The sequence below is a fragment of the Schistocerca nitens genome, chromosome 2, assembly GCF_023898315.1.
Source record: "Schistocerca nitens isolate TAMUIC-IGC-003100 chromosome 2, iqSchNite1.1, whole genome shotgun sequence".
In the NCBI taxonomy this organism is placed as follows: Eukaryota; Metazoa; Arthropoda; class Insecta; order Orthoptera; family Acrididae; genus Schistocerca; species Schistocerca nitens.
The window spans coordinates 932,390,043-932,417,557 of NC_064615.1; the positions used below are offsets into that span (position 1 = coordinate 932,390,043).

Here is a 27,515-nt window from a genome sequence, read left to right on the forward strand (position 1 = left end):
TATTTAATTCCAACCTACGTATTATTTGCTATTTCTTCTTTTTCATCTTAGCGTTTTAACACATTCTAGGACTTTCTTATGAATGTAATACAAGTATATTCAGCAATATTCTATGTTATTTACATTTGTCTGATTAGAAATCTAAAGATGAAAGAAATATTTGGCTGTTTATAACCGAATACATATGATTTCCGGGTGCATGGGCAGGCAGGATCCAAGTGTGTGCTTAGGCAGGAACCAAAGAGGGCAACTTAAATTTCTGCGAATTAAACAAGCATCAATAAATCATATTCTTCCTTGTCGTGACATCTCCATACATGTCGAAGATATTAGTTCAGCAGAGACAACAGAAATATACTCTTCTTTGTGAGAGGAATGCGTCAGGCCCCAACGTATTGTGGCACATAGTGATACGTATGCTATCTGTATGGAAAATTCTGATAACTGAGTACAGCGTACCTACAGATTCCTATCGTCTGCATTGCCCGTCATGGTGAAGTTTTCCATAACATTCAGATCGATCTGTATGTGATTAAGGATTATTTACCCGTTCCACGTTATAAACGGTATATTATGGATTATAACAGTGACTGAATTAGGGAATTATCACACCAGCACGATATTACGGTACTCCGTTTGAAGACGCTTACATACCCAGAATAATTCCTTGCTACGAATTTTACAGTCTCTCGTAGCATCAAATTTAGCGCTGCAGATACGAGGGTGAGTCAAATGAAAACCTTAAATTTGTAATAAGAAATCGAAATTTCGCGCCGTTATCCTGTAAGTTGGTAATCGTGCTACAAACAGCGTGCAGAATGGCCTGTAGGTGGTAGCATAGTGCAGATGCACACATATCGTCGCAGTATCAGTATAAAGATGGCCGCCCCACTTGCGACATGCACCAGGGAAGAACAGCGTTCTGTTACTCGGTTTTTGCGTAGTGAAGGTGTGAAACGTATTGAAATTCATTTACGAATGAAAGTTCAGTATGATGATACATGTTTGTCACAGCAGCAAGTCTACGAATTTAGTAGGAAGTTCGCAAATGGTGTGACTTCAGTGGAAGATGCTCCACGTCCAGGTCAGGCACAACGAGTTGTGACTCCACAGAACTCTGCAGCAGTTGAAGCCATAGTGAAGGAAAACCGCAGAGTGACACTGAATGACATTGCAGCATGTTTACAGATTAGTCATGGGTGAGCACACTACATTGTGCACATGTGCTCCAGTTTCACAAAGTGTCTGCAAGATGGGTGCCACAGCAGCTGACTCCTGAAATGAGAGAACGACGTGTTGATGGTCGTGAAGAACTTCTTCGGCGCTTTGAACGAGAAGGTGATGGCTTCCATGCAAGAATCGTTACTGAGGACGAAACCTGGGTTCACTTCCACCAACTGGAAACGAAGAGAGAGAGCAAGGAATGGCGCCATTCCTCATCACCAATGCTGACTCTCTCTTGGGACGGAAAAGGCGTCATTTTGGAGCATTACATGCCTAGAGGGACCAGTGTCACCAGTGCATCATACACAGATCTCCTAAAAAATCATCTGCAGCCTGCAATCAAATCAGAGCGACGGGGGGTGCTGTCAGCAGGTGTCCTTTTGCAACATGACAATGGAAGGCCCCACACTGCCCGTACAACAGTTGCAACAATCACAGACCTGCATTTTGAGTGTCTTCCTCATCCACCATACTCACCAGACCTTGCCCCAAGTGATTTCCATATGTTTGGACCACTCAAAGACGCAATGGGAGGAAAGAAGTTCCGTTCTGATGAAGAGGTATGCCACGCGGTACATGAGTGGCTGCGCGGACTACCAAAAGAATTTTTTTCTAAAGGAATTTATCCACTTTGTAAGTACTGGAGGACTTAAATTGAGCGTGGGGGAGATTATGTTGAAAATTGATACAGCTTTGTACCACTTCTGCAGAATAAATAATATTTTAAAAAATATTTAAGTTTTTCATTTGACTCACTCTCGTTTGTATATTTCTTGAGCTTTCAATCTTTCCCGTGTACACCCTCCAGGAAATTGACAGCACTTGCATCACTGTTCTGAAAATCCATTATCTGTTATCTTGCACGTGTACTGTTTGTACATAACCTCCTGAAAAAGGTCTCCCTTTTTCTGGACTGGCAGAAGACGGTAGAATTCGATCGACTCCGGCCCGCTAATGATGTGGAGTCCACGCAGGATACGGTGGGTGGAGCACAGTGACCAGTTTTCGTCCGAAGAGTTGGGCAAGTTCATTCGTTTATTTGGAAAGGGGGGCCCACATTGTTGCCCACTTTCGGCCGGTTAGCGATGCGCTGCGAAGACAGAATGGAGGCGCACGTCTCGGTGAAAAAAAAAATGGTTTTGCGTTCCTAATGGCTTCATATTGCGGTTTCACGATGACATACCCATCATTTCGTTACTGGTTATATTTACTGTCATATTTCCATTTAAGTAAGCGTTGTGTAACATTCGAAAAAGTTTGCAATGGAGAATAGGGGTTGCTATGATTTTGCGTTCGGGTGCATACTACATGACTTGTTGCTGCATATCAAATTAGATAACATACTGAATTATTCTTCAGACTTGGGTAGAGGTCTCTAGCTGTCACCAATCTCGAAAAAATTGATTCTACGTAGCGCACTCGTTTTCGATCATGAGTGCTACTGTTAAAGCCAGAATGAAATATACGTAACATTCTTCATATCTCTTAAACGGTTTGAGATATCGAAACGAAATTTTGGTAAATATCACACAAAGAGGAGAGTATTTTGCCATGTGGTTATTATAGGAAACTTCATTATGTACTGTGTTGTTTCACTAACTACAGACTTTTTTGATGAAAGAATGTAGTTTCTAAGGGCCATCGATAGCTGGTGAAACGAAAAATGCTGTACATTTTGGAGCAACGTAAGTGAAGACGTAACACTTTTATTTTTGTACTGAGGATGTGCTTTTTCATAAGCTATTGATCTTACTTGTCCTCAGTTCCTCATTTAATAAACGTAATAGACCACATTTTCAGAATTCTCTCGCGATTGCATCTGCACATGGTAGTGAATTGACATTGTGTAAACATCGCTATGTTTCGGCAAAAGAAGCAAATTTTAACATGGCAACGAAAGAAATGTGGGTCTTCTCAAAATTCACCATTTGTGATGCTTCTCTGAAAGTTACGAATGGTTATAAGTAATGTGGAAGTAAATAGCAGCTTTTGTTGCATTTTTCAGCGGAATTATTTTTAAATACTAACCAAAGCAGATGTGACAGTAGATCTTTTTGGATGGTTACCATATTATTGTGGGCGTGGAGGGAATCCACGTAATATTTACAGGAAATGTGAGCATAGTCTTCAGTTTAGAGCGGCACTCCACCTCCAGCACTCGGCATTTCACCTGCAGCGTGCAGACCGCCTACCCCAACCCCCACCACCACTGCTCCCCCCACACTCGTCTTGACAACTACATTTCTACCGGCCATGTTAACCTACACACACTATACCTGTAACCACTATAGCAGTTACGAAGTGATTGTCGTGCTATGCCATGCCAAACCAATAAGCACATGTGTAGTGTACCCACTGTGTGACAAAAGTACGACATGTTGCCCCCACACTGGTTCACCTCCGTCGGCTGCTATATGCTAAGAGTCAGGCCCGTTTCCACAGCCCCCGAATAACCCAAGAATTCCTTCAGGACGTTGTGAACAAAGTACGCAGGGTTCCTGGGCTAGAGGTATGAATGAATGAATGAAAATAGTCTGTGTTGTCCCATTGAGGGCAAAGGCCTCCTAAGAGTAGGGGTAAATGCTTTTAAAGATTCCCGCAGTGAGCTAGTCCGTGTAAGAGGATGCTAGAGGTATACACAAACAAATACTTATAGCGAAAAAACACGACATTTTATGTTGTTTAGTTAATACGCAGTTTATAGAGACGCTCTCCAAAATGTGATCCTAACCATTTCACTAATAGCACTGAGTCGCATGTCACATGCGCGCCAGTGACAGGGCACACCTATCTCGACATACTGGCGAACCATTCAGTTCTACAGAGGCCTCCCAGTGTCATTTCCCTGTAGGATGATGCCTCCCGCCCCCCGACCCCTCCCCCCCCCCGCCACCCCCGTCATGTGGATGTTACCACATTTCTCCATGAGACATTTCCTGAGCGCTGGATCGCAGGTTTCCAGACTGGTCTCATTGCCTTGTCCCTCGGTCTCCTGATCTGACTCTGCTGTGGGAGTTTATCAAGGACATTGTTTACACAACAATGGTTTGAGATCTGGTAGATTTGAGACAAAGGATCTACGCCACAGTGGAGACCATAACACCTGTCATGCTTAGTACTTGTGCCGAGAAGTGGAGTACCGTTTCGATATCTCTTGAGCTACAAACAGGCCTGCATTGAACTGTACCAAGACGAATAAAAATGTTTTAGCTTCTGCCTACGATATTAGATAAATAAAGCTATAAACCTTAACAGGTACTGAAGTATAAACAAATGTTTTGTATACCTCTAGCCCACCCATAACACCCTGTATTTGTGTGTCAAAATTAATCAGATGGAGCACCTATAAGCGCAGACAGTTTTCAGGAAAACTCGATGTTTAATGACCTGGTGAAAGAAATGTAATGCCACTTTTGATGTACTTGCCTATATTACTTTAAGTAGCAACACAAACACTGTGAGGCACCGACATGCCTTGCTCATACTGTGGCATCAAGCAGTCAGGCCTGCAAGATGAGTGGTCTGCCAAGCGAGTGGATTTATTCTTATTTATCGAGTAACATCAATGACTGATTATGAGCTCTAGTACTCAGAATTAAGCTACAAATTATTCTCCTGTTTGAATATTACGCAACGGAAACGGATAACGCACATCTGACTATTAGTAATTTACACAACTCTGATTGTTCACTACGCACTGGCAACACCACATTTTCATTCGTACCCAGCGGCTTTGATCAACACGTGTCCATCGCACTGAATATGAATGGCTCACACATTATAAAGTCTGGATATGATGACTACACACTATTCGAAGAACAAGGCCACCAATCTTTTTCTTTTCACTATCTTTTTTATTCCGATAAATTCTATTATGGCTCAAAAATAACCTAAACACACCATTACATTTTATACAACATTTACACATGGGAAACTCCGCCCAGTGGGCATGGCTTTACATTGGTGATACTCTATCTTATGGTCTCGTAATTATCTAACGCTACAGTGCACTTTCTGGATAGGATGGTGGATCTTTTGCTATATCTCACACTTCGACTCTCACACCCATCATCACGAAAATTTCCTCCAGACCGAGCGGTACAAAAAGGAACATGCATAACCCACTGCCTCTGAACCTATTCTTGCTACTCTCCCATGCAAACCACACATACTTAAATTACATGAAATACATCACACTGGCAACATAGAATACGACGCAAAGAATAGTCATAACGTTAGAATCACATCACTTTCAGCTTTCCCACTTCAATTACTATTCATCCCAGTTTCACACGACATTGCCCCACTTCGTAACTTTTCTTTCCTACTACAAATTCTGGAGAATATATCCACGTCTTTCTGTGTATTGCAAGCCAAGTGGCGTTGCTGGATAGACGGCTGACTCACCTTGCTTCTCTCTCAGAGTATTAGAGTTTGAATCTAGCATCACACGGAAACATAACATGCAAAGTAATATTAAGATCATATTCGTCACACACGCGAGTCCTCAACTGATACCTTGGACGAGAACTTCTCTTTATCCTTTGTCTCATATACAGATTGAGACTCACACAGTACTCACCACTTGGAAATACTCGTCTCTAATTTCAAGTCCTGCACATGCCATTTCTTAAATATTTCAACTTATAGTACACACGCTAGTAATTCAGCTTAACTTAAGCACACGGAAGTATTTCAACTTATTGCTACACGTGGTTTCATTGTGACCGTTGGTCACTTCCGAAGATTACTACGATCCCATTAATATTACCTGCCTGTCATTTAATTCTGCCCCCAAAAGTTCCTGAAATTGAGAAATAATTATTCCAAACTACTCTTAAGTATTTCACATGCATACCATTCTCTCCACTCTTTTGTCTTTACGGAGCACACCTAAGACAGGTCTTACCAACACAAGATCCAGCGCCAGAGTGCTGAAACATGGCCGTTCTTCAGGTCATCTCGCACCTCCGCCTAGGTGGGGGAGCACCTTGCTACCGTATTGGTCAGCCACATTTCAGGCGCTCAAAGCTCAGGTAAATTTCATCTCTTTGGTTCCACCAAAGGTGACCAAAGGACTGTCTCAAAGATGAGCATATATTGCACATTCACTATCTGCAGTTAGCAGACAACCATACATTCATTCATTTCACAGATCTCACCAAACTGGATGTAGGGATTTATTTTGTGGGAGTACACATGTGATTAATTAAATAAATAAAGTGTCCTTCTTTCCTACACTGGTATCCGTCTTTGTGTATTAAGTGAAATTGAGTTATTATTATAAAAAATATGTTGTTCTGAAAAGAATAACGAAGAATGTTGTACCTATTTTCAGTGTCGGGCGGTACTGTACCCTTTCAACACTATATTCAGATATCAAGCGCATTTCATTTTAGAGTGAGATGTATTCATAGATGCCCTTGCACTCTTTATGCTTAATAAGCACTAGCTTTGTTCATACAAAATATTTATCGGTAGTGGCATATCTGAGAAAGGGATGTCAACGTTATTCAACAAATATCTCAAAATGACAAAGGTCTGGCTGATTTAGAACACAATTCGTTGGTTTCTGCTGCATCTCGTGTCGTTCTTTTGAATGACAACGAGATGTATGAGTAAAGCATAAGTGAAATAATCCACTACCAATTTTCTGGTGACTCTGTCGACGTCGGAATCCTACGAGATTTTTGAAATGATACAACAGAACAGTCTTTGTTCTCTGAACTACTCCTGACACAATCTGTTGCTTCTCCACAGTCTGCAACATTCGATGCAATAAGCTGATGTTGGCGTAGAATCGAAAATTATTTTCTTTTGTACTTTCGTGACACTTCTGCAGTGTTGTAGTTGAGTAAGATACGTGGTCTGAAAATCTTCGAATGGCACACTTAGACAGCTTGTGTTCTACATCCATTTTAAACATAAATCACTGAATGTGCATGAGAAATATAACACGTCAGCAAATAACCCATTGACAAAAGTTCAAGAATGTTCATTGTTTCATGAGACAGCAATTTATCCAATTTCAAATTTGCTAAATTTTTCTAACGGTGTACTGGTGTTTTTCACAAGTTTATTATCAGTAAATCACTAGCACAGAGGAACGGGAGGGGGGACGGGGCGAAGAAAAGAATGAAAGAATGAGAGATGGGAGGAAATTCGTAACACAATTTGTTACTACTGTATGAGTCATCGTTTTCACTATTGCCACTCACAATGTTACTGTAGCAACGAGCCAGTATTTACGTACTGGACGTTCCTCTCCAATGTGTCTGCACATTTCTTTAGTATATCAAGAACAACCAACATTAATTAATATATTTGTTGCAGGTACAATGGCACCTGCCTATAAACTTATTTACTTCAATGCCCGAGGGAAAGCAGAACACATACGCTTCATTTTCGCGTATGCTGGAGTGGACTATGTGGATGAAAGAATTCCCAAAGAAAAATGGTCACATTACAAATCAAGTAAGTTGAGAAATCCATTAAAGATGTTGTTTTGAAAACTGTTGTGTCATTTGGTACTGCATAACAGAACATGGTTATTTTTGCACCTTTTTCTGTGACTATGTAACATGTTGCTTTTAAAGCAATCAACTATATACAATTTACTTGAAAAAAATCGTTCCTTTTTAATTGACATTTTATAATGTGGTATTTATTTATTTATTTTCTCCTCTGACCACCCTGAAAAAATATATGCTACTCAGATTTCAATATTTGACATAATCATTATGGAAAACATGCATTATTATGTATTAAACAAAATACTTTTAAAAGTAAAAAGTAAAAAAGTTCGTTAACTAGTTTCGGTTACTATATACAACCATCTTTATATGTGTAAAACCTGCCAGAAACACAGCCTAAGTAAATTATGTACAATCAACTGGAATACAGAAACAACGTACAAAAACTGAGCAAAAATAATGGGGAGCCAATTCTGCATGTAAAAGTGAACATTTGGCAAAGTCATTTAACAGTGTAGTATAAACAATGTTAATGCTTATCAGGTAAGATACCGCTCAGAATATGAAAAGGCGGTGAATAAGCATTGGAAAGCGTCGTTAACTGTAGTCATGCAACGATATGCATTCGTAAGTACCAAAACAATAATAGTACGTAGTTGAAAACATCACAGGGAGCAAGACTGGCTCTAGACCTGTCGAAAGAATTATAGACCAGAAATAAAAAGCTTACTCTACACCCAAATGGATTTTAAGATATAAAGATAATAATAGCATAAAGTTAAGATTACGAGGCAGAGATCTGTATTACGTCCTGAACTGGCAACATGCCGTTTGTAGGAAGCAGATCCTATGTAACTGGCGTTAAATCATGAATAAAATCCAAGAAGCTTCCCTGTCTTCAATCCCCTGTTACTTTTATGGTTTTAAAATTAGTTGGACTTAGGCACAAGCTTCTTGGATTTTATAGCCAGTTGCCAGTTCAGGACATAATGAAGATCGCTGCCTCGTAACCTTAACTTTATACCATTATTATCTTTATATTTTAAAATCCATTTGGATGAAGAGTCAGCTTTCTGACGTTTCTCGTCTACAATTCTTTCGATATGTCTACAACCCATCTTGCTCACTGTTGTGTTTTGAACTATGTACTGTTATGGTTTTGGTACTTACGAATGCATGTTGTTGTATGACTACAGTTAACAGTACTTTCCAATGCTTATGCACCGCCTTTTCATATTTTGAACGGTATGTTACCTGATAAGCATTAACAATGTTTATACTACACTGTTAAATGGTTTTCTCAATTGTTCACCTTTACACCTAGAATTGGCTCCGCATTATTTTTGCTGGGATGTTGTACATTGTTTTTGTATTCTACTTGATTGTACATAATTTTCTTAGGCTACGTTTCCTACATATGTTACAGATCTAAAGATAGTTGGAGACAACAACCGAAAGTATTTATCGAACTTTAATTGCGATAGGAAAATTGCGTTGTATGTATTAAAAGTTTTTATTTAAAAAATTATTTAATAAATTACATTAAGACCTCCGTCTTTCCCCTAAGACCTTGTCAGGCTTCACTTGCATTGTTATTGCTATTTGTGGGTGATGCTGGATTTGGAAATCCACTTCATTGCCTCGCTTATACGGCTTGTTTCACGCCAGGACTACATTTTTAGTCTGCTAGTGCGTATTAAGCAGGGAAAAAATTGCAGGTCCATTCTCCATTCTATGCTTCTAAAAGCACGATTGTGTTAGAAGCAAGCAGTGAGCTTTCATAGACAATATTTATGGATAGTGACGATTGCTACACTTAGTGACTGGTCCAGTAAATTCAGATGTCTGCTTAGCAATGATTGAAGTTTTGCTCATAATGTCTGTTTATAGATACATTACAGAACTGCCTACAAGTTATTAGCAATATGTTACAATATGGCTCAATTGCATTTTTAACAATAAACAAAAATAAAGATCACTTTTCTTATGATTCAGAAACCAAGATAATTTGATTAACTATTGGGTCAATATTCTTTATCGGGGTTTTGTATTGTGTCGTTCATTTATTAGCGGATTTTGTGACACTCTCATCTCTCCCAAGTGAACTATTAAAGCACACCAAAATTATTTCAGAAATAAGATGTTATACTTGAAATATTTCTTTGTTGTTAAAGTCTCCAGTCATTGTAGGACTTGTTTCATGCTGCTCTCCACACTACTTTGCTTCATCACTGCATAACTACAGCACTTACATCCCTTTGAACCTGCTTGCTGTACTCAGCCTTGGAACCTTGTGTCTGCCAGTACAACCTAATCCCTCCCACACACCCCTCTGACACACACTTCCTTCCATTTCCAAATTGAGGATCCTTGGAGCTTCTTGAGGCATCCTACAACGCAGCTCTTCTTTTAAGCAAGTTGTGGCATAAATTTATTTTCTCCTCAGTTCGATTCAGTACTACCTCAATTGTTATTCGATCTACCAATCTAATCTTCAGCAATCTCCTGTAGCACCACATTTCAAAATCCTTTATTCTTTTACCTTCAGAAAAGACATTCTAATGCATAAATCTGTATTCGATGATCATAAATTTCTCTTTTTCAGAAATGCGTTTCTTGTCATTGATAATCTGTATTTTATATCTTCGTCCATCGTCAGTTATTTTGATGCCCAAATAACAAAAGTCGACTGCTTTTAAGGTGTTATATCTAAATCTATTCTATAATCATCACCTGATTTAATTTGGCTACATTCAGTTACTCTTGTTTTACCTTTTCTGATGTTTATGTTTTGAACTCTTATCAAGACATTATCCATTCCGTTCAGCTGGTCTTCCAGTCCCTGGTCGTCATTGACAAAATTGCAATTGTATGAGGATTGTACCTAAAGTAAGGTTCCCAATGAGCTACAGCCTCGAGGAAAGGTGCTAGGCTAAATCCGACAACAGTGCCGTGCACAGCGGTTCCACCACTCTCGAGCCCGCCCGTCTGCGATTCGCTACGTCTCCCAGTATTGGCTTGGCTGCCGTCACAGATGGAAGTGTTGATCGCCGCTCCCACCAAGTGCGAGGTTCGAGCAATAATCCGGTTTCTCCACGCAAGGAAGTTACCGCCCGTGGAGATTCATCGGTAACTGACTGAGGTTTATGGTGTACGTTCAGCACGTCTACAAATGGTGCAGAGCTTTTGCTGAGGGTCGCATGGAAGATCACGATGAAGAACGGAGTGAAAGATCGCCCGTTTCGGTTGCAGTTGTCCAGAAGATCAACAGTGAGCTGCTCAAAGATCGGAGGGTCACTATCCGTGAACTTGTTGAACGCATTCCTGAAGCTTCCCACGGCACAATTGAAAGAACTTAACAGAAACATTGGGTTATCACAAGGTGTGTGCTCGCTGGGTCCCCCGGATGCTGACTAACGGACACAAGGAGCAACGCCTTGGCTGTGCTCGCAAGGTTCTTCAACAGTGTGAGAGGGGAGGCAACAATCAGAAGTTGTTGGACTCTATCTTCACAGGAGATGAAACGTGGGTGTTCCATTACACCCCAAAAACAAAACAACAGTCTCGTCAGTGGCGTCATTCCATTTCACCGCAACCAAAGAAATTCAAACCAACGCAGTTGGCAGCAAGGATTATGGCGACTGTATTTTGGGATCGGAAGGGGTACTCCTCATCGATTTCATGCAACCTGGGACGACATTGAACTCAGACAGATATTGTGAAACATTGACCAAACTCCAGTGAGCAATCCAGAATCGCCAGAGAGAACAACTGAAGGAGGGAGTAGTGCTTTTTCACGACAGTGCTCGACCCCACATCGCTCTTCAAACACAGGAGCTTTTGAAGGAATTTGGGTGAACTGTTATGCCCTATCCCTCGTACATCCCAGGCGTAGCTCCCAGCGATTATCACCTCTTCCCCATGCTAAAGGAACTTTTATGTGGCAAGAGCTTCAAGAGCGACGATGAAGTCCGAGCAGAGGTCACACGCTTCCTCAACAGGTTAGCGGCAGACTTCTTGGTCTTAGGAATACAACAGCTGGAGCACCGTCTTCACAAGTGCGTCGAAAAAAATGGAGACTATGTTGAAAAATAGATAAAATTGTAAGTATTTCAACGACAATGTTTTCTATTTGTAAAAAATATGGGAACCTTACTTTTGGTACAACCCTCGTATCAGTGAACCTCTAAGTTTGTATTTCTACTCTCCATACTTTAAACCCCTTGCCAAATATATCCTTGTTTCACTGCGCTGCTTGCGTAGTACATAGTGTGAATAAAGTGAGGGATGGACTACAAACTTTGCTCACTCCCTTTTCAGCTACTGCTTCTCTTTCATGTCATTCGACTCTTTTATTATAGTCTGGTTTCTGTATGAGTTGTAAATAACTTTTCGCTCTTTGTATTTTATTCATGCTGCCTTCAGAATTTCAAAGTGTGTAGTCCACTCAACATTGTCAAAAGATTTCTCTAAATCTACAAGTGGTGTAAATGCAGATTTGCATTTCTTCACTATATCTTCTAAGTTAGATCGTTGGTTCAGTTCGGCCCCATGTGTTCTCACATTTCTCTGGAACCCAAAGTGATCTTTACAGAGATTGGCTTCTATCAGTTTTGCATTCTTCTGTAAATACGAAGGGTTTCCAGTAAGTAATAAACACATTTTTTTTTCTGAAAGCAGGCTGCCTTTGTTCACGATTCCTATAAACCATATTATTCCCCACACTAATGGCTACAAAACCCATTTTTAAACATAACCTCCATTCAAGGTGACGGCCTTACACCACATTACTGGGAGGGCCATGTGCCCACATGGTACCACTCTGCTGCTCGACGTATGAGCCAACGTCTTGCAGCATCAGTAACCTGCCAGTCATCCATGTACTGCTTCCCATCGAGTGCATCCTTCATTGGACCAAACAGATTGAAGTCGGAAGGTGATCTGGACTTTAGGGTGGATGAGGAAGAACAGTCCAATGAAATTTTGTGAATACAACCAAAGATGTCCATCTCTGCAGCGAGATATTTTATTGCGATCCGTTGATCACCTTGAATGAGTGTGTCCGCATGGTCCAACATTGCAGGAGTCACAGGTATGTGCGGCCGGCCAGCATGCGGGATATCAGACAGGTTTGGGCGGTCTTGTTGCGTTGACGACAGACACATTGTCCAACGACTCAGAGTGCTTTTGTTCACTGACAGGTCTCCATAGACAATCTGTAAGTGCCTATGAATCTCTGCGGTGCTAAAAGAAACTCAGATACAGCTCTATATTTGGAATGCACGTACTTTACACATGCCATTTTGAAGGCTACTTACAGCGCCGCCGCCTATCAGAACTTCAAGAAACTATTGGGGCTGAAGCAAGAATATTCTACGATGTCCCACGACAGATTTTGCATTTTTTCCACCGATATTGGCCGACAAAAAAGATGTGTTGCAGTACTTATTGAACGCCCCTCGTAACTTGTGGCAATATTTTGAAACCACTACTTATTTAACTGGTGATTTAGTGTTCAGCGCCTGCTTTTCTCTTTGGAAAAGGAATTATTACATTCTTCTTGAGGTTTGACAATGAAGGTATTTTTCCTGTCGCCTATATTTTGTATACCCCGAGAGAAACAGTATTGTTATGCTTGCTCTCCGAAGATATCTACAATTCTGAGGCAATGAAGTGTACTTCAACAGCCTTGTTTCGACTTAGATTTTTTAGTGCTTTGTCAAGTTCTTCTTTCAATTCGTTGCACTAACTAACATTTTCTGCAACACAAAAATCTTGGATTCAGCATGATAATACTGTGATTGTTGAATATTACATTGTACAGATTGTGCTATCTCATGTTTCTCATGAGAATGCCATTTTTGAACGACAGTATTTCTTAAATGATAAAATTTTTAAAGAAGATTAAGTGCTCAGTTAATGGAAGAACACTAGCGCTATAAAATGAGGGACATAAATTTTGGAGCAGACACTTTTTAATGGGACAAAATTTTGAGTGCATGAGATCCTACTGACCTTAAATAATGAATATTTTTTCAAATAAAATTATTTTTATACATAATATTTGCATAGCAGTAATGTAACATATGTGAGGTAACTTATACTTTACACAATGTTGGTCAGAAAAATACAGCTCGTAAGAAAATGTTGAAATTCCACTTAACTGTTGTATACGGCCTAAGTTTACTTCTCAGGGAGCAACAGTAGTCATCTTCTAAATTCTTCTACTGTATTTTTCAGGTTCATGGTCCCACGAACGGTATGATTATCCGTTTACACTTCTTAGTAAGTCGCCAAAAAACAAAGAGGAGAATCGTAAAATATTAGGGAACTAGAATACAAAATCTAATTAACTTCTGCACACAGCTACACTCACTCTAATACGTCACACAGTAACTTGACAAAGTATAACTTAACAAGTCAGGAGAAGTTCTCATAGTGTACTACAATCAAATTGCGCTGTGCTTGTTGGAACTGAAGGCTATACTTGGCTACATAATAGTACAAAGTTACTTACTTTTAAACAGCAACTATAAGAAAAAATATAACATAAAAATAGTTGAAATGAAAAACAGTAAAACAAAAAAAATACGTAACATCCACCTACAAACGTTATACACCTGTGGAAAATGGGTTATAGGCAGTGCCAAGTATACAATAAGCGGCTAATAACAATAACATAGTGTTTCTCAGTGGTCTGAAACAAGTCTTCCAACTGGACGCCGCGTCGGCAATTTGCGTGTCCCTACCTTACCCAGTTACCCACACTTTGACCTGCAATCCGAAACTCGTATCGTTTATGGTGAATCTCCACACCACTGAGAGGTGAATACTGGGTTAAAGGCGACTAAATAATCTATGATCTGACCGGGAGTCGATCCCGCGACCCGTTAATTTCCGGGCAGTGCTTTACTGCTAGGCAATTAGACCTAGAATCAGATAGCTCTAAAAACAAGCTAGTATAAGAAAAATGCGTGCCGAAAGGGAAAGAGAAGAGATATCATAATAAATTATAACATATTTCGAAAAAGCCCTAGTCACTGAATTCGCTTTGTTCATTTAACAAGTCATGAGGGTGTTTTATTTAATTAGTAAAAATTACAAGGTTATAAAGTATGTCCAAATGTAATGCTTTCGGAACATAACTGCTGATAACTAGGTTTTGATATATGCATCCTACTTTATAAAACATTTTTAAAAAATGAGAACTAAAATATTTTTGATGCTACCTGGACTACAGTGATGTCGAAGGCGGACATCAAAAGCTCAGTCTGTTTAGTCTTTGTAAAATGTCGGACAGTCGTCACATTTTGTCCTGCACACACCTGACTCCGAGTATTCGTTACGCACTACTTGCTCCTTAACCTGGATTTTATTTCGGGGCTGATTGACATTACGGAAGACTGCTCTCGTTTCATTCTTTTCGAAGTATTTTCTGATATTTTACTGCCTCTTTACTCGTTCTCCTTTCTCTGACTTCCTTTTTCTACAAGTCCCTAATGATGGCTTTTTAGTGTACACTTATTACTAGGACTTAGGCAAAGTATCGAGTACTTTCGATACTTTTCACTCGACAGTTTTCAACTGTTGCGACTCTTCGCCAACCTCAGCAACATTTAATTCGCAGTTCGTTCACTGGGGATCCCCTTGTTTTCACAATTCGACTAACTTGTTTTATTTTGTGTCGTTGTTCAAATCAGTTTAAGTGCAAGAATTACTGAATCAGCAGACAGACTGGCTCCTTCCAAAGTGCCATTCTGTTGTATTTCTAGTAATCTTTTATGTCACTTCATATCTCGAATTCCAAATTTTTAAAAATTGTAATCTTTAGTGGAAATAAAAACATTGTTTGATTTAACGCTCGTATTATTCTACAACCTCTGCCCGACAAATTCAATGATGACGTTATACTGCTCACGCTGTAAGAGTTCGCAACCGCTGAATCCCGCGTCATACAGGTCAAGACATGTCTGAGCAAATTCCCGAGCAGCGTCAATGCGTGTGTGCTTCTTGGGTGTAAACAGAAGAGTATAGAGTGAAGGTGTAGACCACGTGGTCAAAGTCCAAAATGGATCAGCGAACGAATGTGCCGTTCTGTTTCAGACTTGGAATATCAGCAGAGGAGACTCATGAAATGCTGACAGCAGCTTATGAAGAACATGCTGTCACCTTGGAGTGTGTTTATGAGTGGCTTAAATGCTTCTGAGACAAGATGGAAGTGCCCAACAGCCTGCCCTGCAACTGCACACATCTTGGACAATGTTGAGAAAGCGAGGAAAGTTTTGTCTCAAGATCGTCGAGTGAGAGTGCGAATGATGTCGGAGGAAGTGGAAACTGGTCGTGAGATGGCCCACCTCACAGTGTTCCCAGTATATGGGTAAAAACAAGCTTTCCTCCCGAATCACGTACTACACTTTGACGCCAGAGCAAATGCAAATTTGGTTTGACATTTGTGGACACCTCGTCTAAATGGCGGGTCGAGACCGAAATCTCCTTAAAACCTTTGTCACGGGCGACGAGACCTGGTGCCTGAGCTATGGCCCCGAAGGCAAGTGTCAAAGTACGAAGTGGCGGGATACAGGACACCGATATGAGGTAGGTGCACAGTGAGCGACCTTGCACCAAGACAATGCTTGTGGTGTTCTCGACTCTGAGGGTGTCAGTCATATAGAATTACTCACTGAGGGCATCACGTTAAATGCCACTACCTATTTGGAAATACTGACATGTCTTCTGCAACGTATCAAGTAGGTATGAAAAACAAGGTGACTACACCCCGCTCCATGATAGAGCCTGGCCACACACTGCCTTTCTAGCCGGCCGCTGTGGCCAAGCGGTTCTAGGCGCTTCAGTCCGGAACCGCACTGCTGCTACGGTCGCAGGTTCGAATCCTGCCTCGAGCATGGATGTGTGTGATGTCCTTAGGTTAGTTAGGTTTAAGCACTTCTAAGTCTAGGGGACTGATGACAGATGTTAAGTCCCATAGTGCTTAGAGCCATTTGAACTGCCTTTCTGGCGGAGCGTTTCGTGGTCAACAGGAGAGTGGCGACATTGAGTCACCCATGCTACTGCTAAGACTTGCTGCTTCCGGACTTTTTCTTGTACCCCAACCTGAAACCAGCCCTGTAGGGCCAGATGCTTTCGGGTATTCAAAGTAATGTTACGATCGAACTGAAGGCTATCGCTGAAGACGACTATGCCAGGATTTTCCAGAACTTGTACAACTGTTCCCAAAAGTGCGTTACCATCAACAGAGATAACTCCGAATGACAGTAATTGCTGTTTCAGGTAAGTTGACAATCCGTACACAATATAGGTACATTCACCGAACTTTCTGGACAGAGATTGTATTTAAAACGTGTGAAAATTTACTACCTCTATTACACTCAGAGATATAATTTAAAAACAGAAATTGAGAGACTGGAGCCAGGAATATCCAATCTAATCTTTTCATCAAAGACAAATATGAGTAACTCAAAGTACTTGTGAGTAACGTATTAATACTTTTCATTCGATACCGTATCGCCATTTGTGACTGTCGGTGACCAGTTTGCCACTCGCTGATCACTTTTTTAGGAGGACATCATTTAACCTGCTTCTATCTTCTTTGTTGTGAGATTTTTTTCCAATACATTGATGTCATTATATCCCAATTCTTTTGCTAGGTCAAAGGCATCATGACTTCTTTTAGCTCGCAAAATTTCTCTTACAGAAAATTTGTTCATCTTGGTTAAAATTTCAGTATTAGGTGGAAGTCCATTTTGCAGTTCCTTTGTAAACTTCACTGCAACGTCAATGCATCGTTTTATTACCAATTTGATACTGTCTTCAGATAAGTTCAACTTCCTAGCACCGGTTTCAAAAGCATAGCCGAGTGTGTTATAGGGATTGGCTGGCTCTGACCACTATGGGACTTAACTTCTGAGGTCATCAGTCCTCTAGAACTTAAGAACTACTTAAACCTAACTAACCTAAGGACATCACACATATCCATGCCCGAGGCAGGATTCGAACCTGCGACCGTAGCGGTCGCGCGATTCCAGGCTGTAGCGCCTAGAACCGCTTGGCCACTCTGGCCGGCTGTTATAGGGATTACGATTATTTTCTTGGTCAGTTGTAGTTAGGACGTTCGTGGTAATAGCAGGTTCGTGAATCACTCTTTTAAAAACTGATCACAAAAGAAAAGTAGGCGTGTTCAGCAATTTTGTGGGATCGGAGTTTTCACTCTCAGATGCTTTCATGGCTGTTTGGACATCACCTACAACACTTTCTAAATAAGTGACGTACAATAAATTGTTTATATCTTCGAACATAGAATGGAGCAGTTTCGGTGTGTAACAATTTTCCTTAATTTTACAAATAGAAAAATGCAATTTCAGTTTATCCCATTGTTGTAAAGTACGACAGACTGCTGGATGCATGGAAAGTCATCGCGTCGCACATACTTTAAGTATTTTCAGTGATGCTTTGCCGTAATTTATTATTTCAAATATTTTCCTACATTCGTCTGGACGACTTGCAGATAGACAAAACCAGTTGTAGGTTTCTCTTATCGTATGTTCTAAGTTTCGGGCTATAGTGTTTAATGAAGCGTGACTCACTGCCATTTTTAAGGAATGACATATGCAACCCACAAATACAAGATTTAGCAGTCTACAAACAGTTTTTAAAATTCTGTGATGAGCATTATTCACTCCTGTCATAACTGACGAGTTGTAGGTGCCTATTCCAATCAAATTTTCAATTTCCAGATTGCGGTCTTTTAAAGTTATTACGATTGCATCCGCCACACCTTTCGCATCGGCTTTTCGGCGGGAGTAAGCGCCAAAAATATCGATACAGTTTTTCTTTGTGATTCTCTATAATATCTTATTCAATTCCTAGATGTTTTAAAATACTTGTCAGTGGATTTGTTTACCAGCAGACTAAATTTTTCATTGCCGATGTCAGCTCGCAGTACTTCCTTGAAATACGGACCCAACACTCACTTATTATGTTTGAACACTTCGTTCGATGTAATTGTAATTCTGTTGTAGATTTGGAGTCAGAAAACATGTTTTTACACAGTTCTCCCAGATGTTCCACAGTCAAAACCGAACAATGTTCAGCAGTGAACAATGCAAGCGTCTTTCTGCTTCGCTAGAAGGTCTACTATTGTCCATTTTTTGTAATGGCGAGCTCTTCTGTGCCAAATGTATATCAAGTCCCATTTTAGTTACTTGATTTCAGCATTTTTTTATATCGCTCAGTTTAACATAAAATTTAATTGGCAGTAGCGACGCATACCTTTACTATCACTTCCAGGAACTGGTGTCAGCCATACGTTAAATTGAGGTTTATTCCCCCCTTTTTTATTTCTTTTTTTTATTTTTTATTTATTTTTGAGTGTAGCACTTCTTCTGCAGCGATAATTCCATTACACCACACTGTATTCGCTCACCATACACAATGCAACACAAAGAAACGAATATGTGCAAATATGCACTTGAGCCTAGCCTTAGCTTTAACAATGCTGCCCGAACTCTTCCGAAATGACACGAGTCAAGCGTTGCCAACAGTATATAACTTTTTCCATACGGATTAAGAGTAACGAAGACTAAGAAATGCCTTAAAAGAACAAGTTTCTAAATTTTTATTCAGAAGAATAGAAATGACAATGAAACGCCACTCACTCGAGATATAGACTACAAAAATATTTTTTACTAAATTTGCCTAAAACTGGATAAGAATGTCGTCTTCATCATTATCGCCATCATCCTCATGAGAAAGATAAGTTGCAGTAGAAGTTGATGGTCTCTATTTATATGCTTCAGTTGTCCCAATTGTTCCGAAAACTGACTCAGGAAATATGTAATTATGGCAGCACAGACTGACAGACTGACGGCCTTGGGAGAGCCAGTCCTGACAAAACTCTACCATCTGGTGAGTAAGATGTATGAAACAGGCGAAATACCCTCAGACTTCAAGAAGAATATAATAATTCCAATCCCAAAGAAAGCAGGTGTTGACAGATGTGAAAATTACCGAACTATCAGTTTAATAAGTCACAGCTGCAAAATACTAACACGAATTCTTTACAGACGAATGGAAAAACTAGTAGAAGCCAACCTCGGGGAAGATCAGTTTGGATTCCGTAGAAATATTGGAACACGTGAGGCAATACTGACCTTACGACTTATCTTAGAAGAAAGATTAAGGAAAGGCAAACCTACGTTTCTATCATTTGTAGACTTACAGTAAGCTTTTGACAATGTTGACTGGAATACTCTCTTTCAAATTCTAAAGGTGGCAGGGGTAAAATACAGGGAGCGAAAGGCTATTTACAATTTGTACAGAAACCAGATGGCAGTTATAAGAGTCGAGGGACATGAAAGGGAAGCAGTGGTTGGGAAGGGAGTAAGACAGGGTTGTAGCCTCTCCCCGATGTTGTTCAATCTGTATATTGAGCAAGCAGTAAAGGAAACAAAAGAAAAATTCGGAGTAGGTATTAAAATTCATGGAGAAGAAATAAAAACTTTGAGGTTCGCCGATGACATTGTAATTCTGTCAGAGACAGCAAAGGACTTGGAAAAGCAGTTGAATGGAATGGACAGTGTCTTGAAAGGAGGATATAAGATGAACGTCAACAAAAGCAAAACAAGGATAATGGAATGTAGTCTAATGAAGTCGGGTGATGCTGAGGGAATTAGGTTAGGTAATGAGACACTTAAAGTAGTAAAGGAGTTTTGCTATTTGGGGAGCAAAATAACTGATGATGGTCGAAGTAGAGAGGATATAAAATGTAGACTGGCAATGGCAAGGAAAGCGCTTCTGAAGAAGAGAAATTTGTTAACATCGAGTATAGACTTAAGTGTCAGGAAGTCATTTCTGAAAGTATTTGTATGGAGTGTAGCCATGTATGGAAGTGAAACATGGACGATAAATAGTTTGGACAAGAAGAGAATAGAAGCTTTCGAAATGTGGTGCTACAGAAGAATGCTGAAGATTATATGGGTAGATCACGTAACTAATGAGGAAGTATTGAATAGAATTGGGGAGAAGAGAAGTTTGTGGCACAACTTGACCAGAAGAAGGGATCGGTTGGTAGGACATGTTCTGAGGCATCAAGGGATCACCAATTTAGTATTGAAGGGCAGCGTGGAGGGTAAAAATCGTAGAGGGAGACCAAGAGATGAATACACTAAGCAGATTCAGAAGGATGTAGGTTGCAGTAGGTACTGGGAGATGAAAAAGCTTGCACAGGATAGAGTAGCATGGAGGGCTGCATCGGACCAGTCTCAGGACTGAAGACCACAACAACAACAGACTCCTTCTGTGAAGATCTGCCCGAATCCCTAATATGGCGTTTACCATATCTGTACGCATTCTATTTCTTATCTTCGTTTTGACGAAATTAAACTGGGTGAATATTCTTTCTACCTCGCCGTTGGACCAAGGAAGTACGAGCCTAGATAATGCAAATTCTGCAAGTTCTTTAAAAGGATTTTCACCGCTGGCGTCATGGTAACTGAAAACCTCACACTAGAAATCGACAGAATTATTAACGTTATCCCACTGGACTACGGTCATTTTTTGCCACTGTAATTCAATTATTGTAATGGTATCATTATCCAAGTGAGAGCTTTCTAACAGAGGAATTAAGGGTTCTTTTATCACTACAAGCGCCTTTCAAACTGCAAGAAGAGATAATTTCCTCAATACTTCAATAATATCAGGCAAATGCATAAGCAGCGCCTATTACACGAGGGGGTCCGACAGCCGATCAGTTCTAGTCATTCAACCAAGAAGGAGGTACACGCCTCGTGTTGTCTGTAGTTCAACCATGCCTAGACGGTCAGTATCGCGGTTCGATCGTGTCCGCATTGTTACTTTGTGCCGGGAAGGGCTCTCAACAAGGGAAGTGTCTAGGCGTCTCGTAGTCAACCAAAGCGATGTTGTTCCGATATTGAGGAGTTACAGAGAGACAGGAACTATCGATGACGTGCCTCGCTCAGGCTGCCCAAGGGCTACTACTGCAGTGGATGACCGATACCAACGGATTACGGATCAGAGGAACCCTGACAGAAACGCCACAATGTTGAATAATGCTTTTCATGCAGCCACAGGATGTCGTGTTATGACTCAAACTGCGCGAAATGGGCTGCATCATGCGCAACTTCACTCCCGAAGTCCATGGTGACGTCCAGCTTTGCAACCACGACACCCTGCAGCACGGTACAAATGGACTCAACAACGTGCCGAATGGACCGCTCAGGATTGGCATCATGTTCTCTTCACCAATGAGTGTCGCATATGCGTGTCGCATATGCCTTCAACCAGACAATCGTCAGAGACGTGTTTGGAGGCAACCCGGTCAGGCTGAACGCCTTAGACCCACTGTCCAGCGAGTGCAGCAAGGTGAAGGTTCCTTGATGTTTTGGGGTGGCATTATGTGGGGCCGAGGTACGCCTCTGGTGGTCATGGAAGGCGCCGTAACTGCTGTATGATACGTGGATGCCATTATCCGACTGACAGTGCAACCATACCGACAGCATATTGGCGAGGCATTCGTCTTCATGGACAACAATTCGCGCCCCCATCGTGCACATCTTGTGAATGACTTCCTTCAGGATAATAACATCAAAAAATGGTTCAAATGGCTCTGAGCACTTCTGAGGTCATCAGTCCCCTAGAACTTACAACTACTTAAACTTAACTAACCTAAGGACTTCACACACATCCATGCCCGAGGCAGGATTCAAACCTGCGACTGTAGCGATCGCTCGGTTCCAAACTGTAGCGCCTAGAACCGCTCGGCCACTCCGGCCGGCGATAACATCATCGCTCGACTAGAGTGGCCAACATGTTCTCCAGACATGACCCTATCGAACATGCCTGGGATGGAAAAGGGCTGTTTATGAACGAGGTGACCCACCAACCACTCTGAGCGATCTACGCCGAATCGCCGTTGAGAACTGGGACAATCTAGACCAACAGTGTGTTGATGAACTTGTGGATGGTATGCCACGACAAATACAGGCTTGCATCAATGCAAGAGTATGTGCAATTGGGTATTAGAGGTACTGGTGTGTACAGCAATCTGTACCACCACCTCTGAAGGTCTCGCTGTATAGTGGTACAACATGCAGTGTGTGGTTTTCATGAGCAATAAAAAGGGCGGAAAAGATGTTTATGTAGATCTCTATTCCAATTTTCTGTACAGGTTCCGGAAGTCTCCGAACCGAGGTGATGGAAATCTGTTTTTGATGTGTGTGCCATGTGGAGTAAATTACTCCATATTTGGTTTTGATTCATGTAAAACAGAAGCTGGTTTCATCGCTTCGTTTTCTGTGTGCTCTTGTCTGTTTGTTCCTGCTTACGAATCCATGTTTGAATTGCTCGACTCATATGCGTTGTAGTTATACTGTTCATATTCTATTTTATTTTGTATTTGTTTTTCATACTTTGTCGAATTTAAGTGAGAACTTCATATTAGCAACTTTTGATAGAATTGATATTCATCCTTACAACATCTTGTCCCAGGATCAGTATGTATTTCTACTTTGAATGGTGTTCCATCTTGTCACAGAATGAGTATGTATTTCTGCTTTGAATGGTGTTGCTTCTAACCACTGAGTATGCATTGTAGTCTTAGTGACTAAGGCATTCTTCCTTGCAAAGACTAAAAATGCAACAATAGTTCAGCAGATGTGTTTACACTTCATTAACATGCACGACAAACAATACATTTTAGCAGAAATCAATGTCCTACAATCATTCCCCACTCCAGTGAAAATGTAAAAGCAAACAATGTACACCCTCATCCTTTCATCATTGGATCTACTTGTGAGTTCTGTATAACTAGAGTTTACTAAATGTAGTAGCACTGAGTACAACGGAATGCAGCTGCAGAATATTTTTGCTGCTTAATGGTAACTGGCAAAATAACAGTGTGCGAGGGTGAGTCAAATGAAAACCTTAAATATCTTTTAAAATATTATTTATTGTGCAGAAGTGGTACAAAGCTGTATCACTAGTTAACATAATCTCCCCCACGTTCAATGCAAGTCCTCCAGCGCTTACAAAGTTCATAAGTTCCTTTCGAAAAAAATTCTTTTGGTAGTCGACGAAACCACTCACGCACCATGTGGCGTACCTCTTCATCAGAACGAAACTTCTTTCCTCTCATTGCGCCTTTGAGTGGTCCAAACATATGGAAATCACGTGGGGCAAGGTCTGGTGAGTATGGTGGCTGAGGAAGACACTCAAAATGCAGGTCTGTGAATGTTGCAACTGTTGTACAGGCAGTGTAGGGCCTTGCATTGTCATGTTGCAAAAGGATGCCTGCTGACAGCAATCCACGTCACTTTGATTTGATTGCAGTCCGCAGATTATTTTTTGGGAGATCTGTGTATGATGCACTGGTGACAGTGGTCCCTCTAGGCATGTAATTCTCCAAAATGACGCCTTTTTCGTCCCAAAAGAGAGTCAGCATAACGTTCCCGTTGATGGTTCTGTTCGAAACTTCTTGGTTTTGGTGATGAGGAATGGCGCCATTCGTTGCTCGCTCTCTTCGTTTCCGGTTGGTGGAAGTAAACCCAGGTTTCGTCCCCATTAACGATTCTTGCAAGGAAGCCATCACCTTCTCGCTCAAAGCGCCGAAGAAGTTCTTCACAAGCATCAACACGTTCTCTCATTTCAGGAGTCAGCTGCCGTGGCACCCATCTTGCAGACACTTTGTGAAACTCGAGCACATCATGCATAATGTGGTGTGCTGACCCATGACTAACCTGTAAACATGCTGCAATGTCATTCAGTGTCACTTGGCTGTTTTCCTTCACTGTGGCTTCAACTTCTGCAATGTTCTGTTGAGTCACAACTCATTGTGCCTGACCTGGACGAGGAGCATCTTCCACTGAAGTCACACCATTTGCAAACTTCCTACTCCATTCGTAGACTTGCTGCTGTGACAAACTTGCAACACCGTACTGAACCTTCATTCGTCGATGAATTTCAATAGATTTCACACCTTCACTACGCAAAAACCGAATAACAGAATGCTGTTCTTCCCTGGTGCATGTCGCAAGTGGGGAAGCCACCTTTATACTGATACTGCGTCAGTATGTGTGCATCTGCACTATGCTGCCACCTACAGGCCATTCTGCACGCTGTTTGTAGCACACTTACCAATTTACAGAATAACGGCGCGAAATTTCGATTTGTTATTACAAATTTAAGGTTTTCATTAGATTCACCCTCGTACTTTGTCACTAATTCTACAAATATACTTGGTGGAGAAAAGTAACAGCATTCAAAGCAGAATACATATTCATCTAGGACAAGATGTAATAAAGTTGAATACCATTTCTGCTAAAAGTAGCTAACAAGGAGTTCTCCATTCGACGCAGAAAGTGCGAAAAACGGATGTGAAGAAAAACAAAGCAGAATACCACAAATAGCCTCAACAACGCATTCACGCCAAGCAGCTCACAAATGGATATGTATGCAGGAACAAATGTCCACAGAACACTATGTAACGAAACTAGCTTCTGTTTTATATGAAACAAAAACAAATATGGAATCATTTACTTCAAACAATATTACACATGCATGCATAAACAAAGCGGAATATGAGCAACACATTCACATTGTAATTCAAAGAGGGCAATACCAGCAAGAAATAATGAGGAACACAGTGAGATTAAACCAGCTGTGTCACGTCATGCCAGATGATTTTTACGTGTGGTTGGTTTGGGGTCTACTGGGTGGTTATGATTAAACTGATGGTGTTCCAAGGACTGCAGTGTGGGATGTACTCATCACGGGAGGCTGAAACATTGCATTTGTGTTGATTAATCAGTGTGTTTGTGGAGTATGCTGAAAAAATAATAGTTCCACTCTCCTCCACCAGGTGAAAAATGGCACTGTAAGCAATCAGAATGTGAATTTTTTCCTGTTTCGACGTCAGTATGCTGTACAGATTTCACGATGAATTTCGATCGATTTTAGGCCTTTAGCACTAAGAAATCTTATAACAGCCCGTACTTCACAGTCAGCGGGACTCACGATTATCGGAGGCAAATTAAACACTCAGTACGCAACGTAAACAAGGAAGAATCAGACTATAATGGCGTCAGTGCGTAGATTAAGGGACAGGCTTTCATGTAAAAATAAAATTATTGAGGTATCTTAGCATGTCTTTTTATAATTTCAAAACGGTACTTACTTAAAGAAAACACGCCTCGTATAATGAAGAACAATCTGACAGAAACTGCATAAATACTCAGTCAGACGTTGGTAAGATTTCATCATTGTGCAGAGATTGGCAACTTGCTCTAAATCTTCGGAAATGTAAAATTTTGCACTTCACAAAACGAGAAAACGTAATAACCTATAACTATAATATCAACGAGTCACTGTTGGGATCTGCCAACTCATGCAAATACCTGGGTGTAAAACTTTGTAGGGATATGAAATGGAATGATCACATAGGTTCATTCATGAGTAAAGCAGGTGGTAGACTTCGGTTTATTGGTAGAATACTGGGGAAATGCAATAAGTCTACAAAAGAGATTGCTTACAAATCACTCAAGCGACCCATCCTAGAACATGCTCAAGTGTTTGGCACCCTTACCAGATAGGACTAACAGGGTATATTGAACGTATACAAAGAAGGGCAGAACGAATAGTCACAGGTTCGTTTAATTCATGGGAGAGTGTCACAGAGATACTGAAGGAACTGAATTGGCAGACGCTTGAAAACAGACGTAAACTATCCTCAGAAAGTCTATTAACAAAATTTCACGAACCGGCTTTAAATGATTACTCTAGGGATATACTGCAAACCCCTATGTATTGCTCATACAGGGGTCATGAAGATGAGAATAATTACTGTAAGCACAGAGGCATTCAAACAATCATTCTTCCTGTGCTCCGTACATGAATGATACAGGAAGAAACTGGGACACGGTCGCAGGTTCGAATCCTGCCTCGGGCATTGATGTGTGTGATGTCCTTAGGTTAGTTAGGTTTAAGTATTTTGAGTTCTAGGGGACAGATGACCACAGATGTTAAGTCCCATAGTGCTCAGAGCCATTTTTGAACCAAACTGGGACAATGAGGCGTACCTTCTGCCATTCACCACACGATGGTTTGCAGAGTATTGACGTGTACGCAGATGTAGATGCATGGTGCTGTAAATGCACAGAACTGTCGCATACTCGGTTCTACTCCGCCACTTATTATGCAGGAACATCCACTGCACTCAGCTTGTGTGGCTGTGGCGTGGTTCCACAGACCCTTTCCTTCTCTGTCCGTTTTTCTTAACATCATCCCAGTTTTGCGAGAACTCAACTGTTTACACTCCTCTATTTTCATTTAAGGTTGGGTAACACAACATGTCGCTTGCCAGATGGAGATGTGCTTAGGGAAACCTACAGTAATGACCGCATCATCTCTAGGCAGTTTCAAGAGTTGTGGCCGTGCAAAATCTCTGACCTACATCATGTGACTCCTGGTTGTGGGATATCTCAAAGATCGTGTCGATCACGGCTGTATCTGAACTCTTTCTGATCTGAAGGCTAACATACGACGACATATCGCTCTGATTTCACTGGGTGTACTGCGAGTAACTGCCAACCATGCAGTGTTACGGTTTGCAACAGACTGTTGAGTTGAAAGCACATATTGAACATGCCGTAACTTGTGACCATATCCTAAACAAATGTGCCAGAACTGTGTGTTCGATCGTTCCTCCCCTTTTCCTGCAACCACACTACGTTATGACTGCCTACAGCGCCATACATCTACATGGATACTCTGCAAATCACATTTAAGTGC

General features: G+C 40.9%; 1 protein-coding gene across 1 annotated transcript in view; it reads left to right on the forward strand.

Annotated features, from left to right (window-relative positions):
* The window catches only part of LOC126234716 (glutathione S-transferase-like), a 342,396-nt gene that overhangs the window by 283,199 nt on the left and 31,682 nt on the right, over window positions 1–27,515 (forward strand). Inside the window, exon 3 of the mRNA XM_049943464.1 lies at window positions 7,558–7,698. Coding sequence (XP_049799421.1) covers window positions 7,563–7,698 — 136 coding nt within the window. The 5' untranslated portion in view covers window positions 7,558–7,562. The remainder of the gene's footprint in view (window positions 1–7,557; window positions 7,699–27,515) is intronic.